This window comes from Ammospiza caudacuta, chromosome 8 (assembly GCF_027887145.1).
Source record: "Ammospiza caudacuta isolate bAmmCau1 chromosome 8, bAmmCau1.pri, whole genome shotgun sequence".
Taxonomy (NCBI): Eukaryota; Metazoa; Chordata; class Aves; order Passeriformes; family Passerellidae; genus Ammospiza; species Ammospiza caudacuta.
Genome location: NC_080600.1, coordinates 26572463 through 26598279, shown reverse-complemented (window position 1 = coordinate 26598279; position 25817 = coordinate 26572463). Strand labels below are relative to the sequence as shown.

Sequence of the window (25817 nt, the reverse complement as noted above, 5' to 3'; positions counted from 1 at the left end):
GGAGAACAAGTATGACTCCACATGAAGATCAACATTAGTAACATTAATCTATAGGAGAATAAAAAGCTGTAATATGGTATCTCACAAAAGAAAAGACTTGAGCAATGGAACCTATGCAACTGCAGTAGAATTAAGTGGGTTCAATCAAGTGGGTTCAATCCCATGTGGATTATTTATTATCCAGATTTTAGCACATAAGGAATTTCAGTACCTAACTGTGGAAGTCTCAATTGCTCTGCACTGGCTTCTGTTGTCTTTACTACAGCAAAGAGTAGTGTATACCTAAAGAAATGTTTGTACCAGGTGAAGAAATATCTGCAAGTCAGCAATATCATGGATTTGAGTGTACTCTAATAAAGATCACCATCAGGTGGGGGGGGGGGGGGTAAATAAAGCAAATACAGAAACATTTTCAAGATTAAAGAAGAAAAAAGAAAAGGAAATAACTTACTATAGCAAAACTCCAGGAAAATGAGGAATACAGAGATTTTTTTTTTAATGCAACACAAGCGGAATTCTCTTTGTAGGTACCAGCATTAAAACTTTGTGCAGATGATTGTGTGGGTGAGGGTCTGGCAGAGCAGATTACTGCTGTGCCCTCTAGAGGCTGGATGTCTGCCCAAGGAACTCTTCAGCAGCTACTAAAATACAATGGAAGCTACCAGCACTAGATCTGTAAGTACAGCCTCTTGGTCTTACCCTGCCATTGTAAAACTCCTGTATTTGAAATGCAGTAAACAGAAAAATAGTGAGTTTATAAAACACAGAAAACTGCTATTCTGCATGGTTTTACTGACACCTCTACCATATTTTATGTGCTCTAATACACTAAGCATTAATACAGCAAACCAAACCTCTAAAGGATTTCTGTCAAGTATAAATACATGCATAAACACAAGATATAATTGAAAAAGTCTTTGCTTAACAAGCTCATGGGTGCTTTGGCACAGTGCATAAAATGTAGATTTAAAATTTTGAGATAATACAGCAATTCCCATAGTTGAACTTTGGAATCAACATAAGAAAATAAAATCTATTCAACATCAATTCAGTAAGTTACTCTTACTATAAGACAAAGACACACCCCACAAATAACAATTAATTTTTTGATCATCTGAGTACTCATGAAGTGTGGATATTTTTAAAGGCAAAAACATCTCAGGGTAAAACTAGGGTCAAATTTTGCATTGGCAGTAAGTAAAAAGCTCCAATATACCTAGTCAATCATACAGTAGTTGAAACACAGTCCACAGAACACTTAATAGCTCAGCCCAACAAACGTATCACCAAGTGAAATTTGGTGGAAAAATGCAAATGGATAGATTTTTTTTTCATTAAATTATACATTATTTTTTATCCTTATTATGTTACTACTGAGCAAGTAAGTCTTACTACAGCTAACTAGGAAACTTTCTTGCCTGAAATCCAGCATTGAACTACCCACACCATTTCACAAACCATACACCAGTAAATTATTTTACAACACAACAGCAATCCCTTCTGAAAATAGTAATCCTGTAAGAAACATGCACATACAAGGTTTCATTTCCTTCAGTGCCTTCTTACCCCATAATGAACATATAAATAGCTATACACTCAGTTTTTTGTTTAAAAATTTAGAAAATATCCCAATTTGATACTGGGTTTTTTTTCTGTTTGATATAGTAAAAAAGAAACACCAGAAGAAAAATTTTTTTTTCTCCTCTAAAAGCATAGATAAATGATAAGTTAATACCTTTCATAAAATCTTCATTATTCTAACTACACAATAACTATTTCTACTTAATTTTCTTGTAGAAATTACATTATACAATGTGGCATATAATCAGTTCTGAGTGGGGGTAGGAGAGAACCAGTTGTTAACTACGACTAAAATGATCAGTTTTCCAGTGCAGTTGTCTTCTAATTAAATTAAGTGTGAGGCACGGTCATTGAAATGTGCTATAATGACTTGCTTGAAAGTTTTTTCCCTTTGACTTTTTTTCCCCCCTTTGCTTATTAGAATACCTTACACCTTTCAAAACTAGAACAGCGTAGTGGGGTGGGGGGGAAGAGAAAAAATGCTTTTGGCAGATGCTATGCCAAGACACATATTACTCACCATCCTTCCACCCACAGTCAGGAACGCAGCTCATCTATTTCTTAGCTCCTTCCACTAACTCAAACACTCAGCATTACACCTCAACTGCTATTTCACAAAGACAAGCCTCTTAATGACAAAGTAGGCTGCCATTTTATTAGCAGCAAAATAAATACAGCTGTAGTGCTCAAAGCTGCATCAAGCTACAGTAATGGCTGTATTTACTCTCAGCTGTTAGGGATTACACCCAAAACCAGTTCTGTTCCAGAATAGCTTCCAGCTGAGCATCTCACAATGCCAGCGTACCCAGGAGATGAAATCCAGAGAGCCTGACAACCCCAGGAGCATGTTAAGGGAGCACAAGTTTCTCCTCATTTTATGGTTAATATTTTCTATAAGATTTGACTTTTTTCCCCTTTTCTGAGAAGAAATAACTTATTGTATCAGGGGTGCTTATCTTTACAACAAACTACTACAGGTCACCTGGTAGAGGACACAACAGATATTAAAGTGTTTATACCTTGCTCTTAGTCAGAAGATAGAATTACCTGCGTGTTGGTAGTGATGTCAGTAAAACCATGCAGAATGGCAGTTTTCTGTGTTTTAGAAGCTCCCTATTTTTCTGTTTACTGCATTTCAAATACAAAAGAGTTTCACAGTGGCAGGGTAAGACCAAGAGGCTGAGAACGAAGAGGGGGGTGCTGGGGCATGCAGGCACGCAGAGAGAAGAAGGCATAGAATGGCTTTGAAAAGCCAGGAAGGAGAGATTCTATTTCTCTGCAATGGGTTTGTATCAGCCAGGCTTAAATAATGGTATTGCAAATTAAGGCCCAGGGGAATTTGGAGCATACAAGTAAGCTTTTGTTCTCCAAACCCCAAAAGGTATGTGGGAGATTTGGGGGTTTGTTTCCATTTAAATGGCATATGTATTTCTAAACAATAAGTCAAACTTTTTTGCTCTTTTTATTGTACAGCCTTGCTGATTCAGTACCTGTTAGGAAAAATAGTATTCCCAACCAATGCAGCAACAACTCTTTCAAGTAACAATTATCTGTTACTGTACTTATCACTTTCATTTACTTGCCTTCATAACTTCTGAACAAGGAAGAAAGCAACAAATCTAATGTAATAAACCTCACAGGGAGTGGGGGAGGAGGATGGGAGGTGGGGGAAGCAACAGATCGAAAGAAGAGTGTGGGTAAAAGTCATTTGAAGGAATGCAAGCTTTCCAGTGTAAACACAGAAGCTAATTAGTATGTTGTGATTTTAAAACATATTCTGTTATCAGAAAGCAAAATAGAAATCTGTACTAAAAAAAAAATCTTCTGAAGTCTTTAAAGCAGGTGGACAAAAACGTAGGCACACAGTCAATACACCTCCAGTGCCCCCACCCCACACACATGAACAGATACAAAATTGGGTTAGTTTTCTGTAAATAGGCTTAGCTCCTGTAAATATACCTCAGGATTTTAGATGTACTTTTTCATACTGTAAGGTTTCTATATGAAACCAGTTTAATCTAAGTGCTTCTGATTATTATTAGAAACTCATTATTTGAGGACATCTATCTTTACAGTAACTATGCACCATTAAGGAGCACAATGCCCATAATTGTTTAAAAAAGCCATGAGAGGGAGGGGGAAGGGAGAAGGATCAGGAGGAGGGAGAAGATAACTAAGGAAGATCTTGTAATTAGAACAGCATAATATATTTTGCATTTTGTTTCTTGGAATATCTACACAGTAATAAACAGTATAAAGTCTCCTCTGAGCAAAATCACAAATTATTATACCTTTATATATGTATGTATTTATATACATACATATATAAAGGTATATACCTTTATTAATGTATGTATTATTGTATACCATATACCTTTATTAATGTATGTATTTTTGTCCTGATGAATTTAAAATGGTTTTACAACCACCAAGAAAAATGAAAAACTGTTTCTTCTATCATATCATGCAGCATTAATACCTCAAGAGGGAGACTGGAACATTTAAGAAGTGCAAATAAAGCTAATGCCTACCATTTTCTGGGGAAATTCCTTATTACACCTAGCTTCTGAAATTTGCTGCACACCTGCATATCCAAAGTCAATAGAAATTGCAGGGACTCAGTGCTTCTGATAACCAAGCACCCAAAAATGGAAAGCTGAATTACACTTTCTGAGATGCAATACTATTTGTGATGTTATCTCAGCCACTCAGACCCTTCAAGCTCAAACTGCAGCTGTTGTAATGCTCTGAAACAGAGAGGAACAGTCACTTTAGCCAAAAAGGACTTGCCTGTCATGAATGAAAGTAGTGAATGCTACAGTTTCTAAGCAGATGACATCCTGGGAAGTGGGGGTGGAGTGGTGTTTGCTAATTACTCAAACAAAACACCTTTCCTTAATGCTGAAAATTATTACTCCAAATAAATACTAGTGTCAATTTGTTATTCTGTACTGCATGGATAACATATTATAACTGAATTATAACTGAACATTTCTAACTAGTGAGAACTTGAAAACTGTCATGCATTAAGGCACTGTTTATTCACAGTCTCTATAAGCACACTATGAGATATATTTTACCTACAGCTCATAGTGAGATGTATTTTACCTACATCTAACTTTAAAAAACAAAGGCTTCTGATATTTATTGAACCATGTGTTTCAACAAATATGTTCTCCGCATATTAAGGTGTGCCTTTGATATGACTGCCACACTGACAAATGCTAGGGGCTGAATAATGACAAGTGCCTCATACCCCTCATTACATTGGGTTTACTGGCATTAATCTGAATAACATTGCTTGATACGATGACCATAGTTACCTATCACAGTTCATGTTACCACTAAAGTTTTTAAAGTGTAAGTGGAAAAATAAATCAGTTTTGTGGTATAAAGAATGCCTACACAGGACAGGAGTATGTAATACAATGAATGAAAGCCAAAGAATAAAATGAAAATCAATGATTAAGAAAGGTTAATTGCAGCATGAACAGTTTCCAAAATATATCTATTACTGCTTTTATTGAAGGCAAAGAGCAAGAAATAAAAAATTATCAGAAATTCTATGAACACATGAAAAATTATTATCTTTAAAATTAAATATCTGCTTATTTATTGTACGCTCAATACAGTACCACTATAGTTATGAAGTTAATATAAAGCCTTATGATATAAAGACCTAACATCAGTAAACACAAAACCTCTTAATTTTCTAAATCAAATGTTCATTTATTTGAAGAGCTAACAAATTTATAGTCTTCTTCCATATTAAAAATAACAGAATGTTTATGGTTTAAATTGATGATGTTTAAACCCAACAGTTCTCTGACTGAATGGAGATAGTTCGCAAATTATCACAGGTGACTTTAAGTCTATATTTTTATAAAAAACACAGACTATTTTAATTTCTCTACTTTTATCATGCAGATGACCTATCTACTATGCTTAAATATTTTCAGCAAACTCTATATGTATATTAAATAAAACAATTTCATTTAATGCAAAAAAAATTAATAAAAATGTTGTCCAAACCGACTTTTCATATAGCCACATTGCACTGTTATTTTAGAGCTGCAAGGGGAAACAGAATTATACCCACATACTAAGAGTGTATTTCTACAATACTGTATCTAGTCATGTGGTCCACAAATGCCAACAACAAGGGACTGAAAATAGGATCAATTCTTTTCTTTCTCAGAAACAATCTTGTAAGCATCTGAGTTCCCAAAGACATAAAAGAATAGTTACTTTTCTGAGATCTTTTGATATTGCTCTTCATGGTGGAGCTATCCACAAGTGATGGGAAAGATCTCTTTTGAAAGTAAATGGTGCTCCTTCAAATGTGTTCAGAAACATCTTTGCTGTTCCTTTCTCTGTTTCTCAAGTTTAACTTGAAAAGGATGCTTGATTTTTTAAAATTTGGTTTAGGTATCACAATGGGATACCTAATATCAGTCGGTGCTTGCAAACCTTATTCTTCCAGCATAGAATCTAGCTGTTTCTTTCTCTGTGTCAACACAGGAGGCTGAAGTAATCAGACAACTCTAAAGAACACAGAGGATGTTAACCTGCACTTTCTCAGAATCTGTGATGAGTAGGCTCATACTTTCAACATCACCACACTGAGCCATAAGGCATATAAATAGCTACTTTCACCTAAAAGCACAGCTATCACAGCAGTTTGTACAGTAGGCCTATCAGTTCTTAATATTTTAAACGTCAATATTGATACTATTGTCATGGATTCATAATTTCTGCATATCATTTGATCATTCCCATCCACCCTCTGCTGTCGTTCAGCAATATAAAGTAATTTTTGGCTCTTGCCCTCACCAGCAGACAAGCACACAAAATCAGTTGTACTGTCTAGGAATATCTTTGCAACACTATAGGATTTAAGTTTTATTAAGTGATAATTCAAGCTCACTGTATAAATGCTTTTTAATTAATGACTTGCTTCTATGCTAGAATGGAGGAGACAAATGAAAATACAGATGTTATTTCTAACATATTAAAAGGCAAGCAGCTGTTATTCTAAATCAGGTAAAAAAACCCCAAAACATCTTAAATGAAAGCATGCAGATACATTCCTGCTGCAAACACCTGTGACCCACCAGGTTCAGTCCTTTCTCCCATCTCCTCTCAATATTCATTTACAAATTCCCTCCAGATTAGTAGGAGTTACGCAAACATGCCTTCATGTGTCCCTTAAGCATTTTATCACACTGAAGAAGAGAAACAAAAAGTTCAATTTTGACCTGTATCAGAAAATCATTCATTCAGATCCTGCTTAATTAGATGTGAGACCGCTATCAGTTCATGAAGTTTGACCACAGTATGGTCTTGCTGCTAAAGTATTAATGCATGTAAGATACATATTACTCAAACAAAGTTATCATCACCAATCTATAACCAGCGTGACACATGCATACATTCTAAAATATCACACAAAATAAACTGTGGCATACATCTTCATACATTGAGCAATTCATCTATAGAAGATGACCCACATGCTTTAACAAAGAGTACAGAACAGATTAAAAGTAGAATACAGAAGGGTTAAAAACAGACTACAGAAAGTCCGGGTAATACATGATTTCAAGGAATCTGGAAAAAAAACGTACTTACATCACCAAAATTTATAATCATATCAAAATAATCTCAGCATTTTGTCCACATACCTTTCAGGCTATTTGAAATTTAACTAACAATATGCTAGCAGTAGCTACATTATAAAAGAACTGAGAAAAGAGTTTCTCAGTTGCAGTTAAATAATGACTGGCAATTGCTATTTCAGTATTTCATGGCATATCAGACTACACACTTAATAGACTATTATAGAAAAAAAAAAATTAAAATTAGCCAGTGGCATGACAGTCAACTGTAGCTGCATTATTTTTAATTACAGCCAAGATACATGAAACTTTGTCCCCTCTGCAGAAAAAATGGTTTAAAGAACAAAGTTTTAGTCCATTATTCAAATAATGTATGGCTGTTCTTTCTATTGTACAAATACAATAGCTTTTGTAGTAAGGAGTGTTGCTTATATGATTAAAGAGATAGTTGAATGTTATGATATGTTTGACAGGTACCACTCCACGCACTATCGGAACAGACACACAATACTGTTATTAACATTCTGTGTGTGCCGATACCTCATAGCAACAGAGCTCGGCAAAACGAAAGCAGAGACTCAACGTTTTCATCACTGCAGACATCTCCGTATGCCCTTAATCAGTGGTGCTTTCTGCAGATTACACATTTTTGTATTCATCCCATTCTCAAACTGAGCCGTCAAAGCCCAATCTCTCCCCAGTTTCTCAAGATTTTGGTAACCAAGACTGACCAGCTATTTTTCCTTCCATTTTCACTCACTTGTCACACAGCAGGGCCAACCCCAACAGGTATTTAGAAGCAACAGTAGTGAAGTCCACTTGTGTTTAGTAGATTGCTGCAAATACAAATTATCTTCCAAGAAACATAATATATATATATGCATTTTCTTTAACATGCCAATTGAGGGGATGGCAGGTAGAATTATTAAGGTCTGAAAGACTTAGGTTTCCTTTGACCTCCATTACACCTCCAGTGCAGGATTCCCTGCTCCTTGAAGGGTAAGACTGTATTTGTTGAACCTACAGTAACATCTGGCAAGTGGTTGTCTCTGTTTCTCTCTATTAGCTACCATCCTTTAAAGGAATACTGTTTCATTAGTTTCATTAAGGGAGATCTATATGTTGTTTTGATTGAGAGAATTTTTTTTTCTTTTTCTTTTTTTTTTCTTTTGTTTATTTTAGAAAAAATAAAAAACTGAATGATCTTAAGGAATTTTCTTTATATGCACATTTCTCACACACTCTATAAAAATATCATTGACATAGGGTGAAAAGGTCACATACCTCACCGAAATGGAGCCAAGTACTCCCGTAAAATTTTTTTTCACCTGGAAAATATTCCTGTAACTAATTCTATGTATTGGAATTTTTTTTAATTATTATTTTAGCAACAACAAAAAAAAAAAAAAAAAAAAAAAAAACAAACCCAAAAAAAAAAAAAAAAAAAAACAAACCTCTGGGCCTTTTCCCAGCTGAGAGTTCCCTGAAGTCATCTTTCCCATAAGGAAGATAAGTTTTCACTTAGAGGATAGCATCTCTAGCAGCAAGATTTTAATACTCTGCAACAATATCAGGGATACGCAATCCTGAATTTACCGCTCTTCAAATTGCTTTTATAGCTATACTATTCATTTCGGATCAGATGCTTATCTAAAATTCCATACATCCATAATATCTAATTTAAAACAGCTTCCAATGAGTCAAAGAATAGTACTGGAAAAAAAAAAAAAAAAAAGACACCACAACCAAAACAAACAAAAAAGCCACCATGGTCCAGATTCTGGGAACTGTACATTATTTTATCTTTTCAAAGCTAAATATTTTTTACACCACTTAAGGATTGGGCCCAATAGGCACAATTCCACTTCAAACTTCATTTTTTTCACCTCCATAGTACTGCTTCTTATCTGCTCTGTTACTAACACATGAGAATTTCTAATTAGCTTATTCCAAATTATTTTTACACTTATTTTTATGTCTTATCAATAACTGAGGAGGAAAAAAAGTGCTGATTTATCAATTAATCAAGCTTTATGGACATACGATATTCCTCAATACTTTAGAAATGTCTGCAGAACAATTTCCTCCAATCATAAGATCAATGAATCAATGTAAAACCCCAGTAATTAAATTTATCAACTTAGTATCAATACATCTAGCACTTTATGAAAGTATTGTGTGAAATTTTTTCTGTTAATGGATATATTGATTGAGGGCAAAGAGCCAAATATTTCTATTATTAGATCTGGGGATGCAAGATCAAAACTCAGTCTGTCATAAACAACATACAAGTGTTTCATATAGACAGATCTCATGCTGATTTTGTACCATTAAACCCACTCCTAACAAGCAGATAAGCCTATTAATTGATTATTAGGACTACAGAAAGATAAGTCATCATATTCAGTGCTTCATGTATGCATTCATTGAATAAACTTATTGACAGGAACCATACAGAATAATTCTCCTCTAGGAGTTATATTTTAAAAAGAAACTGAGCATCTAAACAACAGCAGATTCCAAACCTAGTTCATGCAGCATAAAATAGCCTTATTAAATTTTTAAACTAAAGCTTTGTATTTTGAAAGTGATTCTCTCTCCATTGTATATAGCAGTTATTAATAGACAGGTGAAAAATAAAGCCCAAAGACAACACATCTAATAAGAGGCGTAATAGAAACAAAACTAAGAAAACAAAAACACCCTCCAAGTATTCTGAAGATCAATTTTTAAAGGGTTAGTATACAAACTATTCTGGAATATATTTTTAGTTGCCATCCCTTACTATATACACATAAGCAAGTAGGGCACAAAAGTTCATCAAGTACCATTTTTTAATTATAAGAAATAAAAGTAGTAGGGCTTATTTCAAGAAAATAAACCACAAAAAGTGTTTGGCTAGGCTTAACTATAAAAAAGCTTAAAGAACAGCTAATGACATAAGACTAGTCATTTTTTCCCATTAACTGTATGATGCAAATATCAATAACAATACGACCTTAATATTTTTAAAATGCTGATACAATAAGCAACATTCCTGTACTTTCACAATGTTCAATAAACAAAAACAATTCGAGCTAATAGTGAAGGTATCTTAATATGACGGGAGGAAATAACAACAAAACCTCCAAACCCACCAGATTCATGTAGGAGTCACATCCTGTTACAAACATCAAACAACAATGAGCCTTTATTACCATGCTATGATTCCTTCATTTCAAACATGATTAATTAGCAACTATAACACTCACCAAAACTCCCACCACGCTGCTGTTTGCTGCCTATTTTCAAATGGGTCTCTATCAAGTATTCATAAGCAGTGTTATCTCATTTACGACACTGAAGAAAAGAAGTCAAAGCATCCTGCTTTAAGGAAGATTTCACTCATACCCTAGCCAAAAAAATAAAAAGCACAGAGAAGAAAACAGAAACCCAACAACCAAACACCAAACCCTTGTTTCAAAGGGATTCCTTTATAATCCAAACACAAACTTTATGCAAAATGAAAAACTTTTTAGTGAAGTTGCTACACAATTTAGATGGTTAAAAATAGAGAAAGATAAAACATCAGTTTTAGACTTTGTTTTGGTCTTTTTTTTTTTTTACTTGAAATCTCAACTTTACATTCAATTTGAAATACACTGCTCCTGTTGAGAATGAACGCATGGTTTATGTGCTAAAAATGGATGGAAAAAGAAAATCAGAAGGGGAAGAGACACTTAGCAGTACTCTTAACATGTTTTAAATTGTGCTAACAAATACCTTTAAATGCACCTTACTTGCTATAAACATTACTTTGGCAGTAAAAGAAACTTTGCTTCACAGGGATGAGAGGTGGAAACTGAGATTACAAATAGAAGAAGACGAAACAAGACTGAGAGGAGAGGAAAAAAATTGCCTTCTCAAGCAGAACTCTATAAATACCATCAGAAAGACAACAAAAAAAGGTTCCATTTGGAAGCAACAGATGTATTCCTAAGCAAGAAAATATCCCCGACGAAATAATGCAGAGAGTCATACAGACAGGATCTTTAGAAGCCTGAAAAGAAATTGCCTGTGTGGCAAAGCTAAAGTTTCCATGTGAAAATAAAATCAAGGTAGAAGATCCAATACCTCCTTAGTTTACCAGCTCTTATATCAGAGATACTTGATGATTTTGTCACGCCCAGAGCAGAGCAATTTTTAAGTGCAAATCAGTCCTACTCTCTCCAGCTTTCTCAATTTTATAAATTTGGCATCAAAAACATCAAAGCAGCTTCCACTTCGGACCTAACTTTTAGAGGATCAATGTGACAAGTCACTGCTTGATAGATGTTTCTCTTGATAAACGACTTGTTCAAAAGAGACATTGTAGCTTTCATTTCCTGACCACAACACACTTTTAATTTGCAACAGCAGAGCTGCTCGAGTGTGACTAGTTCCCACTTCCCAGTCTTTCAGGACTGTGGCACTGTCAGGCCACATGCACGGGCAAAACAAAAACTCCAAAAGAGATGAATTTGCAGAAAGAATTTTAGCAAAACTTTTCCTCAAACAGGAACCTGATTATATGTGATTTCTCCTAACAGTGGGCTCTTAAACACCCCCTCCCAATCATCCTCAATCCTTAACATTTTAAGGGAAGCAAGAAAAGAGAGAACTCATATTGAAAATATATACTTAAGCACCATAGAATATATATAGCTGCCTAATAGTATCATGTTTATTATACATACATATATTACTGCTACTATAATTATTATTATTATCTGGGAATTGCATTTAACAGTCCAAACCATCCACACCATCCAATTTCAGCTCTCAGCGTACTGTCCGATTCCCGATTTAAAATTTATAAATGTAATATCCTCCTCATCACAAGCAGCAGTCCAATCTGCTCTGAATATATATTACAGCTTTAACATCACAGAGGGAAATCTCCCATCTGGCAATCACATTTGCTCCAACAGCTCTAGGAAAAAAAAAAAAAAAAAAAAAAAAAAAAAAAAAAAAAAAAAAAAAAAAGCTCCGCTCTCGCTTGCTTGCTCTTCTCCTTAAAACATTTCTCAGAGCAAATTATGTGCATCTAAAATAAACAGTTGCCTTATTGATCGTTCCAAAGTCAACAAGTTCTAAATGCAAAATGCAATCAGATCATTTCCATCATATATCACCTGGGATATGTTTAGCAATACAGTCACCTACAACACCAAAATAGGAGTGTACATTGTGCAACTGTCTCTCAATTTCTTTCTTGCATTCAGATATGTTATTACGAGAGATCATCAGCCACACACGGCAGACCTCCCCTTATCCCAAACACACACACACACATGCACACTCTCTCTCTCTCCTAGGGTCTCTCTCCATCCTTATTCGTTACTATCACACACAATTAAAAGTGAACATACCCCCTTTTTGGTAGCACAAAACAGACTAATAGTCACTTTTGTTGTTACTTCCTTAGCCTCAACTGCATACCTAGAGGCGCATCTACTGAACCACAAGGAGCTCTATTGAAATTCCCTATGCTCCATTTTATCTGACTTTTTTGGAGGAAGGGGCAGCACGGGGGTCTGGAGAGTGACCATTAAAACAGAGCCAGTTTCAGCACCTGATTATTTCATTCTGTTAAGCACTGAGAGCAGAGCAGTGTGAACCAGACACTTGTAAACTGAGCACAAAATACTCCTTATTAAATCGTATTAAGCATTCGGCCACAACAGTAATTTTGTTTGTTTACATGCAAAACATTCCCTCACCCCACATCAGTTAGAATCTCTAGCAGCTGATTACACTGAAAGTAAGAGAGGGAAAAGCAGCTGGAGTTTAAACAACTACTAAAAAATATTCGTTTGCAAAAGTAAAAGATGCATTTTAGGCATGTATGCACGAGCACATAGATGTGTAGGTGTATATATTCACTGCTACACGTTTTTGCCCTCTCCACTCGCCGAGTTTTACTTATTTACATACCATTGGAGTTCAGTGGTGTGTATAGTGCACTGCTGGTAACATGCAACTTCAGGTTTTACAACTGAGATCAATACAATGGACAAAACTAATGCCATAATCGAAGCACAAACGATAAACAAATGATAGGAGGAGAAAAAAATGCTTATATATACACAAGAAAATATACTACTAAACATTAGGTATTTCTTACAAAATATTTGCATGCAGAGTCCTCGGTGCGTTATCATGCTATTTAAATTTGTCTTTGCTATTTAGATGCAAAGGAAGTAGATCCCAAAACGGACATACCATAAACACTGGTGCTACTGATCATTTCTTGCGGGCAGCACAAAAAGCTGAATTGGATTTTTCACAAGCAGGAATTCCAAAGGTTGCTTTTCATTAAAGCCACTTTTCCTCTCAGCTATCAAATGTCACTGCCTTGAAACGTGGGCCCTTTCGTCAGGTATTCATTTAACCTACATGCATATAATTAAGTGGGAAAGCAACATCAACAAAAAGGGGATCTCAGATCACAAGAGAAGAAAGAAAGGGGGAAAAAAAGCACATGACCAGGAATGCAAGTCCATGTCAATTTCACTCACTCCCATTGAAACTAACAAGAGCTCCAGGGAGGATAGTAATAGGATCAGTGGATTGTATATACCATTAAATTATACATCTTTCTCTCCCTCCTGAGCCAACAATACGCCCACCACGCTGTACCCCCTCCAAGATGATGTGCTTACATTTTACTGCAACAGCTCCTCTGACATATTCGTGCCCCCACCCCCCCACCCCAGCCAAGACACAGCAATTTAAACCTAACTTTTGTTCTGCGAGATTCTTATTTGCACTTATTTGGTCAGAAGTTAGTTGCCTCAATGTCCAGACCCGCGTTACCTGCAGTTTATTATTTTCAAAGCAACTTAAAAATAAATCCAATTAAGAGGAGGAGGAGGAGGTGGGGAGGGAGCTTGCAATCGCGAACTCTTAATCTGCCTACTATTGTTGGCAATGATCAAGGAGGAAAAACCATGCACAGCGATTGTATATCTGTACTTTCCAGACTACGATCAGGCAAGCAGACCGGAGTACTTAGTATCAGAAAACGACCGCAAATTAGGCAAAATATTTAGGGCACGAACAGGCAATTAATACGCGGCTGTGTCGGAGATCTTTAAGATTTAATAAAATTTAAAACGATGGTAGGGAGACTGGGGGGGGGGGGGGGAGGGAAAAAAAAAAGATCCTCTTACCTGGAGATTTGGTACAAGAACCCGATAGGTTAGAGTAGCATCGATCCGATGTGTTTGCTGATGAATGGGGGCTCGGGTTAAGTGAAGGTGCCTATGATTTGAAATCATTCCAAGTTTTTGAAGGGAAGACTGACTGCAGCCTCTGCCATGTTGGAATTTCAAACCCAAAACAGCTGCTTTGCAAGGAGCCAGCATGCCAGCAGCTGGACGCCTGCGCAGAGCGCCGCCGAGCCAAATTCAAATCACTTTCACGCGAAGAGCCAAAGATCAGTTTTCAAAGGGGGAGCGGCGCGGGGGGCGGGGGCGCTCCGCGGTCCTGCGCGCCGGGGCCGCCGCTTCCCGCGGGGGCCGGCGGGGTGTCCGCGCCGCGGCTCCGCTCCCTCTCCCCGGGGCGGCGGGACGGGGGCAGCGGGCAGCGGGCTCCCTCCGCGGCGGCAGCGGCGGGGCTCCCCTCGGCGGGGCCGGGGCCTAGCGGTAGCCCGCGGCCGCGGGGCAGGCGGGCGGGCTCCGGCGGCGGAGATTGCCCCCGGCTGCGGCCACCTCCGCTTCGCCGCGGCCGCCCCGCGTCTGCCCGCCTGGGGCCGGTGGGGTGTCCCGGCTCGACCGGCAGCGGCCTGCGCGGCTGCCCTGGCCGGCAGCTCCTGCGTCGCGTCCCCGGGCGGGCGGGCGGCGTCGGGGCTCGCCGGTCGCCACCGCCTGCCGCCCGAGGAAAATGGCCGGAGTGGAAGTGCCGTCCCGGCCCGAGCGGCAGCGGCGGGGCCGCGCAGCCGTGCCCCGGCCCCGCGCTGCTCCCGGCGAGCCCCGGCCGCTGCCCGCCGGAGCCCGGCTGCTAGCAGCCGCGGAGAGGCAATCCCGGTAGCCGGCAATGGCTGAGGGGCCCCGGCAGCCACACCTCCCTCTCCCCGCACTTCCCAGCCCGGCTCGGCGGGGGATGGCAGGGAGCCAGCTCAGCTACCCCGGCCCACAGCTGCCGGGGACTCCCCTTGCATCAGAGGGATTCCCCGGGGGGGCTGTTAAACGGGCTTTACGAATGCCTCACGCTGGCAGGGAGGGCGTGCGGTGGCCGGGCGGCAGGCACAGAGCGGGCCCTGCCTCTCGCACACGGGGCTCCCCGTGCGCCGGGGCTCCCCAGCACCCCGCTCCATCCCGCTCCATCCCGCACACAGCTGCGCGCCCGCTGCCCTGTCACCGCAGCTGGGGAAAGGGGAGTGAGGAGAGCTTCCCACGAGACAGATCCACGTTCCTGGGCTTGCATCTGATGGGACTAGCAGAGCATTTTTACCTTCTAACGGGGAAGAAGCCGCGCTGTCCGGATGCTGTTCCTGGGCTTTGGTTCAGAGTCCTGGAATGGTTTCACTTCCTCTCTTCCTTGTCCTGCTGTGGAGTTAAGGATGACTTCGGAGGGTTGTCTGGCCGTCCTGCATATAGAGGAGACTGATTAGATTTTCTTAGTAAAAATGGAAGATGTAAGAGGCAGTTAAGGCGCTGGAGGAGGCAGAGGAGACCAGTCCCAGGGGATTAGCATCTGGAGGAGTGGGAATAGGCTCGTTTCCCGTCTGTTTCCCTTTGCAGTAATATAGTAGGCCTAAATAAAACTCTGAACTAGTTGCCAGCAGAAGCTGCTGTGAGCCGTCAGCCAGTCCCTATCCTACCCGGGTAATGGAGAAGGAAAAGAAAGAACAGGAAGGCCTGTCTGGTTGATGTTGTCCATGCAGTGATTTAGTTAATCCAAAATGATTTTTACCTGCTGGTGAAAATAGGCACCTTTCACACTTTTGGAAAGCCGTAGCCAGCCTGTGTGAAAAAACTATGCCTAAAGATTGGAAATAAAAAGAGCAAAAACACAGACTTCTGCTTATTATGAATATGGAAGGTGTTCCTGGCTCACTTGGGACAGCTGGGGATAACTCTAGTTACTTCTACACGAGGAAAGCACTGCCAGTGGAATAACAAAAGTGTCCTGAAACAAGGAGCTGGTTTGGAGCAGATACTGCTTTTGCTTCCCAGTATGTCCCAGGTGTAACAAAACATACACAGGAAAACATGGTTAGACTGAATTTTGGGATGTAGAGAGCTATTTTTAGAACTGGCAACATAGCTATAGCAACAGGAGTCTATTGAAATAGCTTTAGACAGCTGTCCAGAGCAGCCAGCAGGCAACACCCAGCCACAGCCCCCGCTGTGGCCCGGTCTGCACCATGCTCTTCTGACGCCTTTTCCCTGCCCTCAGCATCGGGTGGCTCTGAGCAACGGGCCCAGAGCCTGGGTCAGCCCATTGCCTGTGCCCACAGCTGCTCATTGTCCCTTCTACAAGAGCTTGTGGGTATTAAACAGCCACCTTGGCAAGCAGACAACTGCTCCAAATGCAGGCAACACATCAGTAGCCTCTGGTATTCCCTAATTTGAACCACCTACACAAGTTACATCTAGAAGTCTCTGATGCTGAAATCTGCAGCACAGCATATTGCCTCTGCCATAAAAAATATTTTTTTGTCTTTACTACTTTATGCATCTAGATTCTTTTCCTATTGTTTTTTCATGGTGCTATGCATTTTTCTCTCAAGAGAAAGATGAGGTTCTTGCTCTGTTACAGAGCTCTGTGACTTGTGTCCATAGGAAAACAACAACTTGCAATTACCATAAGGCATTAGTCGATAAACACAAGTGCTTTTTAAACTTTTTAACCAATAAAGAATGTATTTAACAATCTTTGTTGTTTTCAATTTTTTACCTTTTTTTTTTCCTTCAGGCTTCTCCTGCCACATTAAAATAGCACAAATTGAAACAATGGGCATGCAGCATATGTTTGTATGGGCTGACATTCATCTCTGTGCAGAAGGTCAACATAAGACATATACTATATTAAGTTCTTATTTTGAGGTGTGAATTAGGATGAAGTGAAGACCTTGTTGGGCTCCTCTGTACATGGATAAATTCCACTGTTTGTTTAAAATGACACCAGTCCTGATCCTTCTGAATGGGAAATTCTCATAGACTTTGCAACTGGGAATGTTTCTTGGAGCCTATTTCAACATCTAGGTGAAATGTTTACAATGAAATTCAAAACCACATAAAACTTGCCTGGTTTCAGGTTTTGTTACAAACTCTGAACTCGGACCAGATCCTCTGAAAGGTTCACAGACCTTTTCAGCAAATCTAGATTAATAACATTTAAACCAAGCGAATTGTGGAAACAAAACAAAAATCACAGAAAACAAAGAATAAAACCATCTAATTATGTTCCTATGGGATGTTGATGTGATACATGTGAACTTTGTAGTTTCCACTCAATAGGTCTAGTAAAGGCTTTTAAGAATTATAACAAAAACAACAGTGTTCAGTGATATATTCTTTAGTGAATTTAAACTAATTATATTGATTTTATTTGTAAATTAAAGCAAGTTTTCAAAATGGCAGACAATGTCTGGGTTCTTTTAATGCTGAAAATTGGCAGCACCTGTACCCTCCTTGTGTGCTGGAAGTTCAGACCTCCCTGGAAGTGGAGACCTCCAGGGCAGGGCCTCCTGCCTGTATCTCTCCCTCTGTGCTGGGGAATCCTTCCTAGTCTCCCACTCTCAGACCTCATGTGGGGCAGCCACAGCTGTCATTGCATACTAGGATGTGCTGCAATAAACAGGCTGCAAGGGCTCTTTTTTGGAATTTTGGTCACTGATGGCTGCATGTATTAATTTATTCCTTTGTGAGGAGCACAATCTGTTTAAGAGCTCAGGCAACTCAAATCAGATGTTTATACCACCTGGATTCCCACTGAGCAGCTGAGGTGCCTCCATGTCCCCCATGTTGGGACTTTTCCAGAATTTGTGTGGCAGGATAGCCCCTCCTGGGCCTCCTTTCTCTCTCTGACTGGAGTGGTCATCATACTGAACCCCAGTCTCTGCAACTCAAGGTTCACTTCTGCCTTTTCAGACAACAGTCTTGTGTGTCAGCTTGAGTTTAATGCCTGCCTGAGCTAGCTGGAGCTCAGATTCCAAGAGGCAATGAAACCTGTGTAGACCCTAAAGTATTTCTAAATATAGATCAGAAGTAATTTTCTCTTTTTTGCATGCTAACATCTAACATTTAGATGAACTAACACCCTATAGAAGTTCCATAGCAAAAAATGGGATAATGGTAAAACACAGAGGTAATACATTCCAAATGTATTACTTCTAGGTTCTTCCCAGGAGATTGCAAAGGATGAAATCCCTTCTAGCCATGCTGCTGATCTGCACAGTTTCACTTCAAACACTTCCAAGCCTTAGGTCCGTGACTAAGCCAGAAATGCATAAAGACTTCCTGGACCCCTTAGCACACAGCCTGCTGGTTTAGGTACAAAACAAAACATCACTTGATCTCTCAAACTAAAAGGGGGTATTCTCAGATTAGATATTAGGAAGAAGTATTTTGCTGTGAAGAAATAGGCACTGGAATGGATCACCAAGAAAAGCTGTGGATGCCTCATTCCCAGAGGTGTTCAAGGCCATGCTTGGTGAGGCTTTGAGTAAGCAGTTCTAGTGGGAGGTGTCCCTGCCCATGGCACGGGAATTGGAGCTAGACAAACTTTTAGATCCTTTCCAAAATCACTCTGATTCTATGATCATAGGCCATGTTTTGTGTAATTCCTGACTGTATCAGAAAGAAAAAAAATTATATAGAGAACATCTGTCCATGAGGCACTTTTGCATTTTAGCTATGCCAGTGTAAAAATAGATGACTTCTACGATTTGTATCTACTTTAGGTTAGATACGGGGGTTTTAAAGAGATAGCATTTCCAATATTTTTGTTCACTTCTTTGTACATTTCCCCTTCTGTATTAATCAATCACCTTGGTTTCAGTGAGATTTCTGGACAAACCCTTCACTGGTCATTCTCTACAGTCTTGCTGAATATTTGATGCTTTTGGCATCATAAAAGTATTGGTCCTCTGAAGTCACTTCTATTTTCCATTTCAGTCCTGGAGGAGAAGTTGTTCACTGTATCTGACAAAAAAATATTAATTTAGCGAGTGCTCTTTATAACAGAGCAATATATAGATGTTTGTCACATAAATATCTGAAAAGACATATGCCTTCTGGCATTTCTTGAATTTTGAGTGCTTAATACTTTTTACCCTGGTCACAAATGCACTTTTATTACAATTTTTCCATTTTTTTAAACCAAGCTTTAATGCAGAAAGTTCCTCTTGGGGAACTCTAGGAAGGAATTGAATGTTTTTCGGGCTTTTGTTCTCTGTCTTTTGTTTTTCACAGTCTGGTTCATTAAGTGCTTAAGAACCACACTAATCCCTGTAGTTTGACTTAACAAATACATTAATAACTTGTTCTCACTAAAAACCTTCTCCTTATTTGAACTAGAGGAAGATGAGGTGCCCACACAAGGCCAGAAGAATTCAGAGACATTTAACAGTTCCAACAAGACCAAAACACAAGAATGACAGCTAGGAATACATTCTTCCTCTTTTCCTGTCTCTAACTCCTCCTTAGCCTTACAAATACTCTCTTTGCCTTGGTGGCAGCATCTTTCTCCCTGATTCCATATCTTAATCGCAGTTCTTCCCATTTGCACCCCTGTCTAATACCAGTCTCATTCATAAGTCCTTGTCCTAAACTATCATCACATTTTATGACCTTTGACTTGTGCCTTTTTCCTGTGTCTGGACACATTTTCTTTTGTTGCTTTTCTTATTTTCACTTTCCTTGATGGTCTCCCTTTTCTGCATTCCGATCAAGCTGCTTCTTATTCCATGTTTTCTGTTGATTTGCAGGAGGAAGACTGAGAACATCTGATGGACACCTTTATTATCTTTATTTCTCTTTAGCACCACTGGCAATTGAAAAGAGAAAACTGAGAGAAGTCCTGCTCATATTTACAAGCCCCAGGAAAGGGTGCACCTACTGCATACAGAATCTTTGAAGAAACGGTAAATGAAATATGCAAACAATTTTACAGAGGCTCAGATTTCTCCAGACTTAGGAAGACTTTCATAGGCTGGTGTGGTGGTAGAGGAATATGCCTTCCCAAGCACCAAGCCAAACTACAAGCTATTAGTCAACAAAATATTTTAAAAATTTCTTAACATGAGCAAACCAGATTTTCCCTCAGTGCATTCTGAGAATCAGCTGACCATATTTGCTGAAAGTTTTGAAATAATAGCCCAAGGCAGATATTTGGCATGAAAATTGCTGCCCAGTTGTTTGTTTGACAAACGAACAAGCAACTGGAAACAGGTTCTTACAATGAAACTTTGACTCTAAATATGCCCCAAGAAAACCCACAATTAATGATTACCAATAACGGAAATGTATTTTACATAATCCTTAATACTTAATGGCTTAATCTAGACAGTGTCTAGAAAGAAAAAAAAAAAAAAATAAAACCCCAACATTTTATCTTGGCGAGTGAGTGGATCAGGGAACAGTAAAAAATCAAATAAAAGTATGCTTGCAATTTTTTTCCCAAGTGCTTTTTCCAAGCCCTTGATATCAAAAAGTCTTTGTATATCATCTTGGAATGTACATTAAAATATCTCTAATTTACCCTACAATGGAATCAACTTTAAAATCAAAGGGGAAAAAATTTAGCAGAGCAGTGGACTTGCTCAAAGTCACACACACACATGAAAAAGTTTCCCTAAAAAATTACATGCTATAGGATCTGCATGTCTGATAAAATACTCACAGGGTTTTATTTGCTGTTGCTTTAGAAGCAACTTTTACTCACCTTTTTTTCTTTTAATGTCTAAAATTTCCCGTACTCTTAGACAAATATCCTCCTCAAAGTAACACCCTGACACCATGTTATTGATCTTCACAGTATGAAATTATTTTAATAGTAAAATTAAAACAAGGTTTATGACTTATAATACAATATATATAATAATTAATTATTAATGTTTTAAACATTGCCTTTGGTGTTGATGTGGGTGTATTCAAGACTTGAAATAACATTATCAATCTATCTGTGCAGTCATCTCTAAAGCTGTTCATTCTCTACAGGTTTTTAAACAAATGAAATATTTTTTAATTCTTGCTAGGTATTAATTGTTAAGAATGTCATGTTTATGAGCCTTAATCAAATACCCAAAATAAAATACATTTCCAACATGCAAAAGCACCAGCATTTCAGACAAGTTTATTTTACATTTTTGAAAAAGAAGAAAACACTATTCAAACACCTCTATTCAGATAACCTGAGCAACACAGCTGTTCTACATATGCTATTCTTCCATTACAAGAAATATTGTCTCACTTAGAATATAAAGAACTTAACAAAGTAAATTAATACTGTTGGGTTTTGTGCTATTAGAAGGAGCATCCTACGCCACTGTGTGTAGTATAACAATTAAATCTTGCTAACTTGTACTTTCTTCTTCTAACTTCCTTAGGAAGATCAAATTTGCTAAATGCACAGCACTGACTGTAGTCAACAAGGCACTTAAGTATGTGCTTAATTTTGTGCACATGAGTAATCACGTTACAGTAAATGGAACTCGAATGCTCAAAGTTAAGCACACACTTAAGTGCTTTGCTGGATCAGGGCCAGAGCATGACAACTTGCAGGTCATTCTTACTGCACAGTAAGACATCACAAACCTTAAAAATCCTGTAGAAACCTTCTCCCCATTTCAAATCAACAATACCAAAAGTAAGGACAAAAATTAGTAGCTGCTGCATTCTTTTCTTCTGTTACAAGTCACTAAACTGGCAGCAGTACTTATAGCAAATTACAATAAATTCTCTTAATAAGTATCCATAAAATTACAATTTATTTTAAAGATCATAATTTGTAATTCTATTCTCATAAGACCATTAGACACGTGAGTCTTTTTAATTTTAAAAGACCTGCTACTAGTTCTCACAAAAGAATTTATTCAAGACCTTGACCTTAAATTGATACAATTGCACAACTTAATCAGAATTAAACATGAGTCAAAGTACCTCAGAATATTATCATGGGGGTCAACACAGCCTACAGCAGCCATGCAGAGGATGCCATTAATACCACAACCCTGGGTGTGTATGATTCTGATTCTGGGGATATAATATGCCAAACTAATTGTTTTTATTATATGTTTTTTGCCAGTTATTATGGCAAATATATCGGGAGGAGATTGTTGATGACATATTTTCTTTCCATGCAGCTGAAAGGATAGGTAAATAGTCTAAGACTCTTCAATTCAGCAGCTTTCTAATAAAGTGAAACTTTATACCCACTGTGTTACACAATTACTTTATTTTCTGGCTAAATTGACACAGTTCAGCACTTATCCAGGACTGTTTCTCTTTTCAGTACATGAAATTAGTATTTTTTTTTAGGATCCGAAAGTACATTTTAGATCCAAATTTGCCTGGCTGTTGACAGCATTCAGATACAGGGAGCTTCTATGTTTTTCCAACACATAAGTTTCTTCACAAAAATTAGCAGGATGAAACAGCAAGTAAGGACACATTGCCAAGTCTGGTTTTCTACCTATCTACAAAGCAGTTTTCACACTTTCCATGACTGTGAATGTCCTTCTTTTTCTATCTTTTTTTTTATCTTTTAAATTTTAATTAGGAAGAACTGAAAAATCCTTCTCTATACTCAGAGTGTTTGTATTGGGGGAGGAGTATGTCAAGGAACCAAAAGCACATTCCAAGCCAATTCTGATCTCATTTACAGGGATGAAAATCTGGAATTAATCCACTGAGTTTAACAGACACGTTCTGGGCTTACGTAGATGAGATCTTACATTTATAAGTGAAATCAGTGTTTTCCCCTCTGACATTCACATGGCTCAAACCAGAAACATTTCCTGAATTAAAAAAAAAAAAGGCCAAATCATCCAGTTGGGAAGACTGGCATAGTTCCATTGAAGTTAATGGTGCTGTAGTAATTTACATTAGCTGATGATCCAGATGAAAGTATATAAAAGTTTTCAGAGCAGGCTTCTTTCATTTAAAATTGCATTATGTTAGGTGCACTGTTGATGCTCAGAATTAATGTGCAAGTTGTTAATCTCGCTAGACCAGGATTTAAAATTAGACAATGCAATAATTAGTTTGGCACTATCATTCTGCTACCTAGAGGGTAATAATGTAGGTCATAAAATACCAGTGATCAGCACAACTTTTCATACAAAACAAAGAATCTGTATTGAAAGAGAGGAAAGGAGGGAGGAGAGAAATTCAGAAATCAGTTGTCATCAGAGACCAAAGTGGGCTATGAGGTTCTGTGCCATCTCACAAGATGCTGTGTTGTGTAGCTCTACTTATCTTTATCAGCTCCCAAATGCACAGGTGATTCTGTAGAGTATTAGTGACTCAAAGCTGTCTATATGCTCTCTTTATGTATTATTTTTAAGATGAATGTTTATTATTCTTTACAAATTTGTTATTAAAAATTGAGGAATATTATTTATTTTACAGTAGTCTTCTTTTATTTTTGCTTTTACTTGAAATATAAGCATTATGCAGCACAGTTTACAAGCATACAGAAATGTAACACTACAGTATATGTATCTTGATTTCTTGATAAATGACTACTGGCAACATCAATAATTCAAAGGGAGAACAATGAAAATATAGAGAAATTGCATTTGTATATGTATACTTCTTTCTGTCCTGCCAGTCATTCTTGCTAGAATTTATATAAACATAAAGAAAATTAGGAAATTATCAAGTCTGAACACTAGGCTTGATGAACGCTTGCATATATTTTGTTCTATCTAAATAGTCAGGATGCTTAAATATAAACATTTTGATGGTATCTCACACATACATCTATAAGAAAACAACATTGCAATAATTTTTATACAGTCAGACTGTGTTTGTGTAAGCTACCCAGCAGAGTTCAGTGAAGCTGAGAACGTACATACAGGTGAACATATGTTTGAAATATCTCTATGCCTCTTGTATGTATAGTATTAGAAAGTGCCCATTCAATGTTACAGATGCATATATTCATATATCATTTAAAGTTGTGCTTTTCATGTGGTGTGAGGCACAGATACAAACTTACTCATGATAATTATAGAACTGATGCTGATTTAGTCATTTCAAGAAAGCCATGGAGGCATAATTAGTGTCTGAATGGCCTCAATATTGCATTATTAGGAGGCTAGGGTGAAACTTGAAATGAGAACATCAAGGCTGATAAAAGAAAAGAAAACATGAAATACATACATAATTCATTCTGAGATATTATAAAGGTTTATAACCAGAAACAATAATTTGCAGAAGGCATCTCATGTACTGGAGCCAACTGCAATAATTTGGTCAACCTGTTTAAGATCAAATAGTATTCTTAGCTATTCTCAGTGGTATCTTTCTAATAAAGTAGCAGCAAACAGACACTGTTTGCTTCTGGTCACTTTTAAAGAATGTTCAGTTTATCAGTGGGGACTTTAATCTCCAGCTTCATAGAGTACAAAAAGAACATTGATCCTACTGTTTTGTCCTCTAGGCCACAAGGCATGCACATTTTTATATTCATTTGTCATAAAACAAAAAATACATTTTGCCCTTTGAAAATACCAAATGCCAGCTTTTAAACAAAATAATTTTCTGTCACATTTTTCCCTTTCTTTTAACCTTTCCATCACCACCACCACCCCCTTCCTTTTACCCCAGACGAATCTCCTCCCTCTGTTAATGCCTTTCGTCCATTTCAAGTACTAGTAAGAACTTTGCATAATTTTTTGTTTTGGACCATTGCCAAACTGGCCACAGTTAATGATTTGACAAAGTAGTTTGAATTAATCAGAATTCTTGGCAGTCCTCTTTCTAATTTTTCTTCAAGATAGGCTTCAGAATGTACAAATAATACCTTTTTACTCAAGTTAGAAAAAGGAATGTGTGCTGTCAGCTGGGTTAGACCAAGTCTACAGGTCCAAGTGTGCCAAAACCCATCCTTTGCATATCATTTACTTTAAATTCGTCTTCTTACCTTTACTTAAAGAAATGTAATATGCAATATCTTGGAATTTCATCCATTATTACATACAGAACAAATTAATTTGTTATTTTTTTCGGTACTTCTTTTTTGAAAACATTTTTTTTCACTTGCTAAAGTTGCCATTATTGGAAATATGTTCAATAGCTTGCTTTCATAGTCACTGGATCAAGGGTCTATATCCAGTTCCCCATAAAGAATGCAAAGGTCATGCCTTCTCCATCTCTGGAGAGACAGTTATTGTATATGGTGAGTGACTCCTCCTCCCAAGCCCCGATCAGTCTTTAGTCCAGTCCTGTGTTACTCTCCTGTACAGATTTTTTTTTTTAATTTAACATGTATGGGGTTTTTTGTTCTAGATTTTCTGTGATGGAACTATGAAAAAAACAACAGTGTTTTCTACACCAAAACTGCAGAAAATCTTGAAATTTGCTTTTGCTTGTCAGTATCTGAAAGAACCAAGCAAGATAAAAACTTCATTAAAAGTTAGGGAAG

The 25817-nt window shown here is 37.9% G+C and overlaps 1 protein-coding gene across 1 annotated transcript in view; it reads right to left on the bottom strand.

The window, feature by feature from the left end:
- FIGN (fidgetin, microtubule severing factor) overlaps positions 1-14584 on the bottom strand; it is a 96664-nt gene extending 82080 nt beyond the window's left edge. The window contains exon 1 of the mRNA XM_058809850.1: positions 14390-14584. Within this exon, the coding sequence (XP_058665833.1) occupies positions 14390-14584 (195 nt within the window). The remainder of the gene's footprint in view (positions 1-14389) is intronic.
- Between the last annotated feature and the right edge of the window lie 11233 nt (positions 14585-25817).